Here is a 15,504-nt window from a genome sequence, read left to right as displayed (position 1 = left end):
AAACCTTGTTCTTTTCCACAACTGTGTATGTCTGGTGTGTTGTGTTCCAGAACTTTGTCAGTCTGGATTCGGAAGTCCCACAGTACCTTTGCGTGCTCATTTTCCAATACTTTTGCAGGTTTGTGATCCCACCAGTTGTTTACTGCAGGGAGGTGGTACTTGAGGCATAAGTTCCAATGAATCACTTGGGCCACATAGTTGTGCCTCTGTTTGTAGTCTGTCTGTGCAATTTTCTTACAGCAGCTGAGGATATGATCAATGGTTTCGTCGGTTTCCTTGCACAGTCTGCATTTTGGGTCATCAGCTGATTTTTCAATCTTGGCCTTAATGGCATTTGTCCTGTTGGCTTGCTCCTGGGCTGCAAGGATCAGGTCTTATGTCTCCTTCTTCAGGGTCCCATTTGTGAGCCACAGCCAGGTCTTCTCCTTGTCAGCTTTTCCTTCAATTTTGTCAAGGAACTTTCCATGCAGTGTTTTGTTGTGCCAGCTGTCAGCTCTAGTTTGTAGTGCGGTTTTCTTGTACTGGTTTTTTGTCTGCTGCTCTTTGAGGAGTTTCTGATTTTTGACTTCAATCAAAGCAGGTTCTTCACTTTGCTTTACATATTCTGCCAGGGCATGTTCTTCTTCTTTGACTGCTTGTTTTACTTGTAGGAGTCCTCTGCCCCCTGATCTTCTAGGCAGATATAGCCAGTCAACATCACTGCGAGGGTGCAGTGAATGATGAATGGTCATGAGTTTTCTTGTTTTTCTGTCCAAATTGTCCAGTTCCGCCTGTGTCCAATTTATAATGCCAGCAGTATATCTTATGACAGGTATGGCCCAGGTGTTTATGGCCTTGATGGTGTTGCCTCCATTGAGCTTGCTTTTGAGAATTTTTCTGACCCTTTGTGTGTATTCTTTGCTGACCACAGTTTTCACATGTTCATGCTTGATGTTGTCCAGCTGTAATATGCCCAGATATTTATAGGCCTCTCTGGCTTGGTTGGACCTGCCGGTAGTTACAGCACAGCCCTCAGTCATCATTGGAGCAGTTAAGCCCCCCCCCCCACCACCACCACCACGTCAAGGTGGCACCTGCGGGGGGGATTATTATTATTATTATTATTATTATTATTATTAATATTATTATTATTATTACTACTACTACTACACCCCGGACTAATTAAACAATCATTTTGGTGTCCCATAAAAATAAATGGTTGTTTCGAATATACCTGATGTTGCAGCAGAAATACTGTCACGTTGCTCTGCAGCACCGACATGCCATGGCAGAGTCCTGATCCAAACACATTTACAAGAGCATCATTCATGTGGCAAGAACATTACAGTGGAGGCTTAGCAGTACATAATGCCAGACCAAGAAGGCTTGATTTGAGCGCCCTATTTCTAAGCCAATAGAAATTGCATAAGTGTAACTCTTCCTCTTAAAGTAATGCTCTTTGCTGTAAACACAGTGTGTTAATTTCCATACTAAATATGGAAAATAAAATGAAAAACCACCAACAAGAAAATGTCCTTGGAAGTGAACAGAAGGGTGGTTTGTTGGGAGGTGGATAATTGGTTACTCATAAAATTTTCATAATATAACCTTTGAACTTTGGTCCTCCAATGAAATGTTTTCCAGGAAACTTGAACTGGGAGAAAATGTTCCTGCATTGTTTAAAACAGTGGTTCTCAACCTGGGGTTCCCAGATGTTTTTGGCTCACAACTCCCAGAAATCCCAGCCAGTTTACCAGTTGTTAGGATTTCTGGAAGATGAAGGCCAAAAACATCTGGGGACCCCAGGTTGAGATCCACTGGTTTAAAAAGATTTTAAGGAAGAGAGAACAGTTGGCCCTCCATATCCACAGATTCAACCATCCATGGTTTAATTTTTTAAAAAATCCAAAAACAAACCTTAATTTTACCATTTTAAATTTGGGGCACCATTTTGCTTCATTGTATATACTGCAACCTGAGCGCCCATAGTGTTTGGTATGCTTGGGAGTCCTGGAACCAAACCTCAGTGGATATCAAGAGTCCATTGTGGTTTCTTTTCTTTTCTTTTTTCTTTTTCTTTTTTTTCTGTTCCAACTCAGTGAACAATGTTAGAATACCAGAACAGTGCCATGTGTTTTAAGTGCACATTCATTTAATCTTATGTATTCTATTTTTGCAGTGAAAAATGTAAAGCCAGAGGATTTACTGTTATAGTTGATGGTAGAAAATCTCAATGGAATGTTGTCAAAACTGTTGTATTAATGCTACAGGTAAGTTGGCTTTTTTTGTTTAAAAAAATGAGATTGTAACACAAAATTAAGTTTTATTTAGATTAATAGTTGGTGCACAGCATCACATATTTATAAAATCCAAGTGTGGTTTATTTGTGGAAACTGAATTGAGCCTCATGTCTGTGCACTCTGTTCTTCCACAACAGGGAGAAGTCATGAAGCTTTGATTTGCAGTTCATAATAAACCCAAGTTTCCTTTTTTGTTTCCATAGAGAGAAACCATGTTTTTCAAAAGTACAATTTATTTTTAAACTCCATAATTTCCTAAAACAGTTAAAAAATAATGTTACAAAGTTATACTCAAATATAAAATTGAGTTTCTTTTGGCAGAGAAAAAGGGGAGTATAAATACTTCTACACCTACTACTACTACTAATAATATTCTATGCCCATGAGCTGCATTGTTAATTCTCAGACATTTATAATTTTGTATTTTAAAACACATTTATATTCCCTGTCTGGGTGATGGTCTGGTCCACAGATGGGATTTTATTTGCAATTTCTTTTTCTACCTGTAATTTATTTTGATTTTATGTTGTTTATATACATTTCTGATATCCTGCAATGAAGGGAAGTTTAAAAATACCTCTAATTAAACAATCATTCAATAAATAGTAGCATGGTGTATTTATATTTGTTGGGAAAAATGGGAAAGAATGCCTTTCAAAATTAACCAAGGGAGAAAGAAAGGCAAATTTTCCTTTAGTGGGGAGCAGGAGTTGAGGCTGCATTGAAAAATGAATGCTAAATAGCTATTTTTTATTTTACTTGAATGACCTGCCCTCTGCTTTAGATTGAAAAATAGGACAACACTTTTTCCCCTCTTGGATTTATGAAAATTATCAATAGATGTTGGCTTAATGAGGTTTGACACTTTGACCCTAAACCATTGTTTGTCAAATGGCAAGACATATTGCTTACTTTCTGTTCTGTTCTGTATGAATGCTCTTTTACTGGATGTGTGCTGCCAAGGTCACTGAATAATAAGCACTTTGTTCTTCCTGTCTGTCTATTTAATATGTTATATGTGTGTTCACCTAAAAGAAGGAAAATTTGAGAAACAAGTTGTATGCAGTGGGTGACAACTGTGAACCATAAGCAGTTGCAAAGAGTTAGTGAAGTGAGGGTGTTCTTTTGTTTGAATGGCTGCAATATAGTTCGATATAACCTCTCATGTAAAAGAAAATTATGTGTATTTTACACTTGCAACTTAGGAAATAAATTCATGATTACTGTACCCAACTAACAATTTTACATTATTTACACTGCAGACCTCTATGTTAAACTACAAGGGAATGAAATACAGCTGAACACATTGGGACTGATTTCTGAGTATAAGATTATAGTGTTAGTGCTTTGACCATTATTCCAACTTTTCTATGGAATATTTCTTGCTTCTTGTGTTTGCTTTTATGTTCTGCTTTGATTTGCTCTCACCATCTTTTCCATTACTAAAGTACTAGAAAGAACATTCAGTAGCATAGCAACTTCTCTGTGTAGAAGCTAGTGGGTAATGGTCTGTATAGAAGGAAAAATATAATACCACACTTTTTGTGAGTTACAACATAAATGGAAATGTAATGTTCTACTGAAACTGAAAATTTGTCTTTGTTATCTTACATTTTCTTAGAATGTTGTTCCAGCAGAGGTATCACTTGTCTGTGTAGTAAAACCAGATGAATTCTGGGACAAGAAAGTTACACATTTTTGCTTTTGGAAAGAGAAAGATAGGCTTGGCTTTGAGGTAAGTGTACACTTTTACTTGTTGTTACACTACAATTGCATGCCATGTTCCTAGCAAAAATGGATAGCTCTCCCTCTATAAAACAAGTATTGAATGTCTGATTAGATATCACTATAAAGATATTTCATTATAGTGAGTTTGCAACATTATGTTCTAATTGACATAAAACTGATCCTTTGTTCCTTCTAGAACTGTAGAATAGTCTTTTAATATTTTCAGGAAAGTTGTCCACTTTAAACGAAGCTATCACTACTGTGAATTTAGCTGACTGGTTGATGCAACAGGCATTTTGACTTTTTAAATATGCATTTTTCATTCTTTATGTCTTAACCTATTGTAGCAAAGCAAGCATGTTCTTGCGCATCAGTCACATATTCAACCACTTCACACCTTTTTAGAGGTCTGTGCCTTTCCTCCCCTTTTCCGATAAATGAACACAACCATACTTTTCTGATAAATGAACACAATACAGTGTCAACATAATTTCCCTTTTGAGAATAGGGCCAGTCTGTGACATCTATGTTTACTTCTCCCTGGCTGAGAGTAGAAAAGGCATTACATTTTAATATTTGGGCTGAGATGGTAAAAATGTAGTACTTCATCTGTAACTTTTACTCTAGACTAGAGGTTGATCATTTGGCATATTCCATCCGTCTTTTTATTAGAGTGTCAAAGTTTGAGTGCTCTTACAGGGAACATAGATTGAGAATGAGAAAGCATTACTTGTGGAAGAATTTTAACCCTAGTGTCCCAGAGCCCTAGTTCAGTATTCAGACGCCTACACTATGCTGTCCCCTTGGTTACCAGTTATTTAACTGCTAGGACACCAAGTAGTTAACACAACAGGTGCTGACACTCTCAAATATGTCTCTGTATTAAGCACAATGTACTGCTATAACAGTGTTCCTACAAAAAGTCTTGTGGTTATGATAGTTCATATCTTATGATTGCGGTAGATAGTCATAAAACTTGCTGATGACTTCATATGACAATACAGGTTGAGCATGCCTTGTCCAGCCATCCCAAATAACAAATCCCAAATAAGACTCGAAATTGTCTGCATGGATAGCTGAGATAACCTTTCTTTCTGATGGTTCAGTGTGCACAAACTTTGTTTAATTGGATTTTGAAAAAATTGGTTTGTTGTGGAAATGGTTTGGTGATAAAGCTTCAGTGAAGATACCTTTTCCCGATGATACCGCTATCTGCCCTAAACGTTAGGGAGCTCAGAATTCTGTTCTGAGAACTTTATGCATGTAAAAATGTGGCTATAACTCCAATTTGGTGCTTGAACATAGAATCCTACAAAAAGCAATACATACAAGAGCCTTGGTCATTACATATTGATGAGACAACATGGTGTCATGGCTTAAGCCTTGAGCTTTGATTCTGGAGACCAGGATTGAATTCCCTACTCCTCCACGAAAATTCGCTAGGTGACCTTTGGTAGTCACACACATTCAGCCTCAGAAGACCTCATGACGAAGTCAACTTAGGTTGACCATAAGTCAGAAATAACAGCAGCAACAAAATACAGTACTACATAAAAGAAAGATAACAAAATCATGGATTATGAAAGGATGTTGGTAAGCAAGAGGAAATAATAAATGTTCTCTATAAAGCTCCTTCTATGCAAAGTATTTTTTTACTTATTTTTTAAAACAAAACAAGGTTTAGATTCTCCTATTAATAAGCCTGATTGTATCTCAGTGGACTAAAGTAATTCTGGAGGTACACTGGATTCTCCCCAAGCAATAATCATTTTAATTAAATTTATATTTGAAGGTGTTTTATATAGAGTTATCCCATGCCACTGGACCTTGTAATGTTGTTTGTAATAATTATAAAAATTGCAGGCTTATGTAGTTCAAAATTTAGCTCTGATAGGATTTTCCCTACATGACTGATCAGTGCTCTTACTAAAGACTTGACACTGAGATCTTTCCAGATGAATTAGCAGAATGCCTAGAGTAAAAAATCTGATGTCCTAATTAGGCTGGGATAATATCCAGATTCTAGCACTTTCAAGAAACGTTGGCAGTTTTTATTATTTGTCTAGAAGGATTGATTCAATACTCTCCCATTTAATTATAGAAATGTATTTAATTAAATTTGGTATAGACGTATTTAATAAAGAGTGTTACTGTAGCCATGTGGATAATTTCCATCTCCATCGCTAAACCTTTGTTAAGAACATGAAATCCTCTGAGCTTAAATGATATGAAGTTAACTGCACTGAAATATAGGTGTGTTGGTTTCAATAAATGAGTTATACTGTAGTTTGTTGAGAATGTTACAGGAAATTAAAGATCAAGAGAAAAGTGTGAAATGGTATGACTGCACTACTGGTCTGGGGAAAGGAAAACGTTTTTCCATTCATTGCATATTATATGTTCATTAACTACATGTATGATGGAGTGATACAGTTTACCATTACAAAGATATGTAATTGTTTCCATTCTGTGTTAAAACAAATTATTGATGCAATCTCATGGTAAAATACCACAGTGGGATTGTTAGCTGTACCAGCCTTTACAGAGAAAAGTAAGTTGCTTGCTGTTGTTCCTTCTTGGTGCTAAAGGGTTGCAGTGGTTCCCATGTCACTGGAACAGTGAACTTCATTCAGGGTTTAAAAGAGCTCTCTGGGGTGCTCAACCCTCTTTCTAAACAGCTTGTGTGCCTTTACCAACTCCTTAAAAGTGAGTCAGAATCTGGAATGGATTCACTTCCATACTGACCTGAGAGCTACGAGTTGGCACTGACATAGACAGGGCTATAATGGTGGAACAGGAGGCCCTGTAACTCTCCCAGCACTCTTCCTGAACGGGCAAGGAATATGCCAGACTTGACCTGGCATACTTAAACTTTTTCCATTGAAATTAATGAGGAAAGTAGCTGGGGAAAAGAGGAAGAAAGCAGCTTTCTACTCTGGCTAGTATTGAAGTTGGTGTTGTTCGGGATAGATGGATTTTCTGCCCTTCCAGATGAGATTACTCGGCTATTGACTGCACTGTTGTTGGTTAAGGCATAGTGATTGGTATGAGAGTATAATGAAACCATGGCTACTCTTCCCCCTTCTTTGTAGTTCTTGCCCAAATTACATATGATGTTTCTGTAAGTTGTTTAGACTTCCCATCTCATTTTACAGATCATCATCTTCTTGGGTTTGCAGCGATATTACTCTACTGATATTCATCTACTGAGATGAAAGGAGAAAACATGACTAGTGTTCTGGGGTGGTGTTTTAAATAATTTCTCTGGTTTGAAAATAGACTACAAGTCTATTTGTAGACTACTGATCTGTGTTTACGTGTAGTATTGCAATAGCTGCTATACATCATAATATAAAGTCACATTTAAGGGTTAGTTGCAAGCTCCAAAAGTATTTTTCTCTAAAAACATATAATCCAGACATAATCTCAAAGCTGCTTATATATTGCATAACATAAACATATAAGAAGACTATAGCTTGTCCTTCATAATTACATTTTTTCTACTTTGCAACTTGCTAAATATTTAGCAATGTCAGCTCAAAAAGTGAGATGCTCGTATCGCGCAAAATGAGCATAAAAGAACATGATAACTGACAAAAGTAAATCCCAGCAAGAGCTCACTTACAGACAGTACAGAATAGACGAAAAGCACCATTTATTTACATCTGAAACCCCATTTATCATCTATACTGGTGTGTAAGTTGAAATTTTTAGAAAAGATTCTAGGACACGTGGCCTCAACAGTAGAGTGATCCACCAGGTCAGGCAAGGGGCATCTCACCAATCCAGGGCATTGAGGCCATGCCTCACGTGTTGACTTTAAATGATCATGAGGACACAAGTTTCTTGAGTTATGACAAGTTTATTACATGGACTATACATTGGTTTTTGTTTGACAGCATAGTTCACCTGTTCCTGACTGTGTACTTCAATGCTCCTACCTCACCATCCACCTCAGTTGACAGTAGGACTCATTGCACTGTTTTCATGCTAGTTGCACTTTCACCTTCATCAGATTTATCCTGATATGTTATGTTCAATAAATGTGATGTGTCTTTTGCGCTACATCTGAGTCGGTTTGTCATTCCCGCTGGCCTTCACTTTAGCTTGCTAGTCTCCAATTGTGTGATTCACAGAGATCACGAAGAAGGAGGACAGGTTGTTTACCTGTAACTGTGTTTCTTCAAGTTTGAATTCACACAAACCCACATATTCCTCCCCTCTATTATGTAAACCTCCCCCTTTCTAGCTGCAGTTGCACCAAGGCGCCCTTTTATGCTCTGGGTGGAGTGGGCAGGGTTACCACCAAAATTTAAACTAAAGATCTATAGAAAAGTTTCCATTGAGACTCCACAGGTGCAGTCAAACCCAATTCTGTGAATTCACAGAAGACCACTTGAAGAAACAAGGTTACAGGTAAGCAATATGTCCTTATTACTACTCAGAATCAGTTACCTAAACCCAGATTAAAACATGCATGATACTAAAACCTTTTCATATGGATTTTCTGTTCTTTCCTGTCCCGTGTGGTTGGTTTTTCAAGATGAAGACATTGGATGGAACTTTTAAATATGGTATTGTTTCATCTATAGAAATTGTCTGAGGAACTGAAGAGAAAGAGGGTATTCAATTACCACGAAGAATTGGTTTCTTTTTTTGAAGCTTGAAGCTTCTAAATTGCCTCCCAATTTTGATATATTTTCATGTATTTTTAAATGTTTTTTTAAAATCTGCCTTTAAATACAAAATTTTTGAATTACTCCTTTGAAAGTTCTATGAAGAGAAGAAATCTAGCCTATTACCAGTCTCATGAATATTGTAGAATTAGGTTTAAAAGATTTAGGTTTGGGAGCAGGAAACATGTGAAGTATTGGAAGGCAAGACGTGATAAAAAATATAAACCAATTTTAGATTTTTCTGTATTTGGAGAAGAGTAAGCATGAAATGCTATAAGACTTCCTGTCTGTTAAGTAGAATTTTATTTTTATATATTTCAGGAAATATCTCACTGACTTGCTGGAAAACATCATTTCATACATCACTCATTCATGTTTAATTTACAATAAAAGGTCCATAAAGCTATAAAGTAATGTGTACCTTTTCACGTATGCACAATGCTAAAGTCTTGAAATATCCAAGATTGTCGAATGCACTAATGCACTAAATACAAAACACTAGATATTTTGTTTCCGGTTGTAGATTCACTGCAACCCTCTAGCCCCTGCCTATTCTACCTGTCAGTTTCTGGAAACCAGAATGCTGCAGTAAGGAAGAATGCAAACATTACGTACACTACCTTGTATGAGCAGAATTACAACATGATATAGTCCATACTTGTGAAGTCTATGCAGACTTGAAATAATGAGTAAATAATGCACACAGATGCTATAGAACAAGGCCAGATAACTGTTAGTCTTTAGTGGAAATATTGGACCCCAGAGGCTTGTGGGGAAGGGTTGTACCCCCATCACTCTTTACCCCAAAATGCACCGAAATGTCCCTATGTTTGTAGCCATTGTTGTCATTCAGATAGAATCATAGAATTGGAGGAGACGTCACAGGCCATCCAGTCCAACCCCCTGCCAAGAAACAGGAAAATCGCATTCAAAGCACCCCTGACAGCTGGCCATCCAGCCTCTGCTTAAAGGCCTCCAAAGAAGAAGCCTCCACCACCCTCTGGGGCAGAGAGTTCCACTGCTGAACAGTTCTCACAGTGAGGAAGTTCTTCCTAATGTTCAGGTGGAATCTCCTTTCCTGTATTTCTGCGTCCTAGTCTCCAGGGCAGCGGAAAACAAGCTTGCTCCCTCCTCCCTATGACTTCCCTTAACATATTTATACATGGCTATCATGTCGCTCAGCCTTCTCTTCTGCAGGCTAAACATGGCCAGCTCTTTAAGCCGCACCTCACAGGGCTTGTTCTCCAGACCCTTGATCATTTTAGTCACCCTCCTCTGAACACCTTCCAGCTTGTCAACATCTCCCTTCAATTGTGATGCCCAGAATTGGACACAGTATTCCAAGTGTGGTCTGACCAAGGCAGAATAGAGGGGTAGCATGACTTCCCTGGATCTAGACACTAGACTCCTACTTATATAGGCCAAAACCCTATTGGCTTTTTTGCCTCCACATCACATTGTTGGCTCATGTTTAACTTTGTCATGAGGGCTCCAAGATCTTTTTCACACGTACTGCGGTTGAGCCAGGCATCCCCCATTCTGTATCTTTGCATTTTTTTTCTGCCTAAGTGAAGTATCTTGCATTTGTCCCTGTTGAACTTCATTTTGTTAGTTTTGGCCCATCTCTCTAATCAGTTAAGATTGTTTTGAATTCTGCTCCTGTCTTCTGGAGTATTGGCTATCCCTCCTAATTTGGTGTTGTCTGCAAACTTGATGATCATGTCTTCTAACCCTTCATCTAAGTCAGATGAAATAGCCTTGCCTTTACTACCAAAAGTTACTAAACAACTGTCTGTCAAAAGTTATTGTAAAAAAGGAACTGTTCCCAGAGAGACACTAAAGTGGGGAAGGTGGCTGATTAATTTCCAAGCCAATTCCTATTGTAAAAAAAAACAAAAAACAAAACCTCTGCTGGATCTAAAAGTGCTTTGGAAGGAACCATGGTGGGATGGTCTTAGGAGACCTTCCTCCCCACCCCCAAATATTTTTGAAACATTTTTATCATGCTGGGTCCCCTGGACCTAAATTCCTCATCTCTTCTTGAGTATCTCTGTGGAAGCACACTCCTTTTTGTGAGAGCCTTGGATTGAAAATAACTTAACTTTGAGATAAAAAAAACTTAATTTCAACAAGTATAGTGAACAAATTTTGATTTATATCAAGTACTGTTTAGGAAACTCATCACAAAGGCCAATGGATCCACCACAAAGTGTGTAAAAATAATGTAACATTTCTCACACATTCCTTGCAAATAAATGTGCTCCCGGGATGGGATGTGGAGAATCTGTCATTCCACATCCCGCATTGCATGACTTAGCGAGACTGCCATCCCATGGGGGGAAGCGTTCCCCCCATTGCTGGTAAGGCAACATGGAAGGCTCTCCTCTTTTGGCATGGAGCCTGGCCGGAAATCCCTTTGCATCATCTAATGGGCTCAGTGCTTAAAGTAGAGAGGAAGCGGTGTACAACAGGCAAATCGGCCCGTCTGATGAGATATTATGAGGAAAATGCACCATTTTCATATATATGCTGTTGTCAATGGTTGTATCCAAATATTGAACTAAATAGTCAGATTTAGGCTTTGTTTGATGATTAATATAGTGATTGTTCAGAATAAAATGTACTGCTACATAATAGCATTCACTATACAGGCAGTGCCCAAATAGGATCTGTAGGTTTGTTCTTAAGTTGAATTTTTTTGTAAGTTGGAATAGGTACATTTTAAAGTGTAATTCTAGCCAAGTATTATATATACAGCAGGTTAAACCACTGAGCAGTTGAACTTGCTGACCAAAAGGTTGGTGGTTCAGATCTGGGGAGTGGGGTGAGCTCCCACTGTTAGCCCCAGCTTCTGCCAACCTAGCAGTTTGAAAACATGCAAATATGAGTAGATCAATAGGTACCACTCTGGCAGGAAGGTGACGGCACTCCACGCAGTCATGCCAGCCACATGACTTTGGGGGTGTCTACGGACAATGCCGGCTCTTCGGCTTAGAAATGGAGATGAGCACCAACCCCCAGAGTTGGACTGCCTGTGTGTGTATGTATGTGTATAATCTGGTTGTTCATGTGTACATTTTCGTATTTGCAAGAAATGTGTGTTAAATGTTACATTATTTTTGCACAATTATTATTAATCTTAAATCTGTGATAATTGTATATTAGCTAAAGTTAAATTCTCTCCTGCTCCATTCTACTGATATTAGTGGAAGCATTTGCTTAAATGTCTTTCAATGGTTTCCATAGGACCATCCAGTACGTAAGTTGTCTGAATTATGCCCAATGTTGTTGTTTTCTACAGGTCCCTTGCATGATAATGGTATAGTTATAAAATTTCATGAAATTTGCATTCCTTTCAAGGTTAAAGATGTTGCTACGTATCAGAATTTCATTAAGAGTAGAAAAATTGCATCAATTTGATATGGTGAGAGGGAGAGAAATTAAAGTCGGGTTCATCCCTGTACTACTATTCTTGCTAGCCACGAATAGTGCCATGGGTCAGGCATAGGAATCCAAAGAGAAATGAGAAACCTCAGGCATAAATTATGGATGCTATTTCATTCCTGTTACCATCTGCTCAGTTTTGTCTCTCGTCTCTAAGGATGTTTAATCTTTTTACGATACATTGATATTATATCCTCATCTGTTGCCAAATAAGCCATTTGTACCCAGGTGTGTGTGTCTCCCCATCTTATTTAGATTAAATAATGAAGCTAAAGAATAATGCTAAAAGTATATTTACATACAGGGAAAGTGAAATCTAAATTCATGGAAAGATTTAGAATCATCTCTGTTGGTGAGACAAAACCCTGATATAATTATGGTAATTAATGTGATTTCTTAGGAGAGATTTGTTCTGTGCTTTGAAACGTGGATGCAAGGGGGGGTGGATGAAACCAGAAAACAGCTTTTATTGCCTTAGGCAATGCGCCTGAATAATATGGGAATTATTTTTTAAAAACAGCATGGTGTCTAACTGAAATTAATCCGTGGATATATTTAATGATATCTGCATTAATTGGGTAAAAACATACCTTTTTAATATGACATATAGGCTAGCATGGGCTTAGAATTAGAGTAAAAAAATTGGAAAAAAATTCAGTGCAGTTTTCGAAATAAAGACAGTTGTTTAAACTCTCTTTTGCTGCTTCAGGGTATTAGTAAACATAATTATAAGAATATTTCCAAACCGGTATTTTAAAAATCTGTGTGGATTAATTTCCTTTAAGGTCCAGTAAAAGGATAAATCACTGTGTCATTCTCATTGTCTTTTGACTGCTAATGCATGTTTAAATATGTAATTTCACTCAGAAAGGCTAAGAACTTGTAGAGATGTTAAAAGGGTAAATGCCATAAAGGGTAAAAAAGAGAATCAAAAGCAGATATGAAAAAAATACAAGAAATCCAATATTGCGATCGAAGTGTGATCAAATTATTGTGGAAATAATATTGAGTTCATATGTTAGGCACTCCTAATATCCTGAAAATGAGTAGATGGCCATACAGAAACAAGCCACTTTAACACAAAATATAATCATATGTGTCAGGTGGAAAAAAACTACCAGTTGCAAGACAGTTCAGTTCTTCCCAGATACTCCATCTGAACAAAAAAGTAGTAGTAGTTTGCCCTTTTGTGACTGTTCATACATAGAGCCTACCTATAAAGGTCGGTTCCTGGGTATTTCACTCCATGCATCTGAGGAATGAGTCTATGAAATGTTTTGCTGTCAACTTCTCCCATTTCCCTTTGCATACTGATACTCAGCCTAACATAGCAATGTTTTGAATTGTAATCCCTCTTTGTTTTTGTGTTTGTATGTGTACATGCACACATACATACATTTTGCAGGGAGTGGCCCAAATGGCAGTGCATGAAGATTAGGATTATAGCTTTGCATATACAGTAGAGTTCTGCTTATCCAACTTTCGCTTATCTGACGCGCAGTATTTTCCAATGCGCCGGCTTCTCGCCCCTCCCCACGGGTGCCCAACGCTTGGAAAGCCCTGCTGCACGTTGTTGCTTTTCTAGGCAGCAACATGCAGCAGCTTGCCGGGAGGGATGAGACTCGACCCTCGCAAACTTTTCCCTCCCAGCAAGCTCCAGGCGTTTGGAGAGGTCCCCTGTGCATGGGAAACGTCCCTCCCCTCCTCGCCAACCCCCTGGCTCCTTTGGAGAGGCTTGGATAATAAGGCTTCTCCATTATCCAACAGTTCCGGTTATCAATCATTAGGCCCGCTCCTTTATGTTGGATAACCGGAACTCTTATTTATTGTAAGCCGCCCTGAGTCCCCTGTTGGGTGAGAAGAGTGGGATATAAATATTGTAATAATAAAATAAATAAAATACTGTATATTGGGAAGATAGACTTTGGATATGATGGGATTTGCAATGTCAAAATGATGAGAATCCAGGGAGCATAGTTTAGCAATGTATCCAGGATAATTGGGAAGGAAGAGATTGTAGGGGGTAAACCAGTGGTTCCATCAAGATCAATAGGTCCTACTGTTAAACTCTGTGGGATTTATTAAATTCAATGGGGCTTTATCAGGCTCCCTTGAAAATCCTTGGATCTTCATGTTAATTCAGTCTGGATTAACCTTCAAATGTCTGGAATGGAATCCCCTGCCTTCTGGGATGCAGAGCCTAAGGCAACTTCAGAAGTTATACCGTGACAAACAACTTTGTCTTTAGTTATTGAGTCCCTTTGGGGAAATAGGGCAGTCTATAAGTTTTTTTATTATTGTTATTATTAGTTTTTATTACATTATTTTCCTAATGTACCACGAAACGAAGGATCCACAACTGCTGCTGCAAGTATACTCTCTCAGTCTGTACATAACCTGTTTAACTTTGAAGACACCTATTCTGTACAATTTACACTTCATTTTCTTTTTAAAAATGAAGTCTCTTGTATGTGACTTAAGTGCAGGGTTTTTTTTTTGAGGGGGGGGCTTCATGGCATACAGAAACACAACAATTTTGGCTGTTGGAAATAATTTGAAGAGTATACATTACATCTCTATCTGCAATTTGCTATTTGTTTTTTAATATTAAGTAATATGTGAAAGAAAATGGCCACTTAAAGTATGTTGCCAGAGAGTTTAATAGGGCAGTGCAGCATGTCTGCTGGCCATGCTGGTGGTGAGTACCATCATGCAAGAAAAAAATACCTAAATCAGTTGCTATCCTCAAGTTAAAGCTATATTTTCCCAGACCCCTCTCTACACTTTGCTTGCTTGTTTGGGCTGTAACAAAACCATATATTGTAGAAACGTTTTCCCTGTGCTACTGGAAGAGCTAATGAAAATTGTACTAACAGTAAGTAGGTACAGTAGAGTCTCGCTTATCCTACCTTCGCTCATCCAACGTTCTGTATTATCCAACACAATCTGCCTCCTGCCCGGATCCACAGCTGTTTCTCTAGGGAGCAACGCGCAGCAAGCTAACATGCCCCACAACACAAGTGCAGCCATTCTCCTAAACACGTGGCAGACTGGTTGTAAAACATGATGTAATTTGACATTTAATAGTCTTTTCCTTAATCCCTCCTTATTATCCAACATTTTCATTTATCCAATGTTCTGCTGGCCCATTTATGTTGGATATGCGTGACTGTATTGTAGTTAAAACTGCAATAAATAATTAATTTTGTTTATGAATATTTTAATTAGAAATAATAGTATTCATGTTACTAAGATCTAAGATCAGTAACTTTCTACAAAATACTTTATAAACCGAAATAGTCGAAGATTTTATGACAAGAGCCACTTATGATGGAAAAGGAGTGTATTACTAAAGGAAAGAAAATATTACATTGACA

General features: G+C 37.9%; 1 protein-coding gene across 3 annotated transcripts in view; it reads left to right on the top strand.

Moving 5' to 3' along the window:
- Window positions 1–15,504, top strand: part of sestd1 (SEC14 and spectrin domain containing 1) — a 180,414-nt gene that overhangs the window by 137,548 nt on the left and 27,362 nt on the right. For all 3 annotated transcript variants that reach the window (XM_062963039.1, XM_008118197.3, XM_062963035.1), the window contains exons 5-6: window positions 2,159–2,249; window positions 3,901–4,014. In XM_062963039.1, the coding sequence (XP_062819109.1) occupies window positions 2,159–2,249; window positions 3,901–4,014 (205 nt within the window). The remainder of the gene's footprint in view (window positions 1–2,158; window positions 2,250–3,900; window positions 4,015–15,504) is intronic.

Source organism: Anolis carolinensis, chromosome 1, assembly GCF_035594765.1.
Source record: "Anolis carolinensis isolate JA03-04 chromosome 1, rAnoCar3.1.pri, whole genome shotgun sequence".
Lineage (NCBI taxonomy): Eukaryota > Metazoa > Chordata > Lepidosauria > Squamata > Dactyloidae > Anolis > Anolis carolinensis.
The sequence above is the reverse complement of the archived record's forward strand: the minus strand, read 5'-3'. Positions and strand labels throughout refer to the sequence as shown.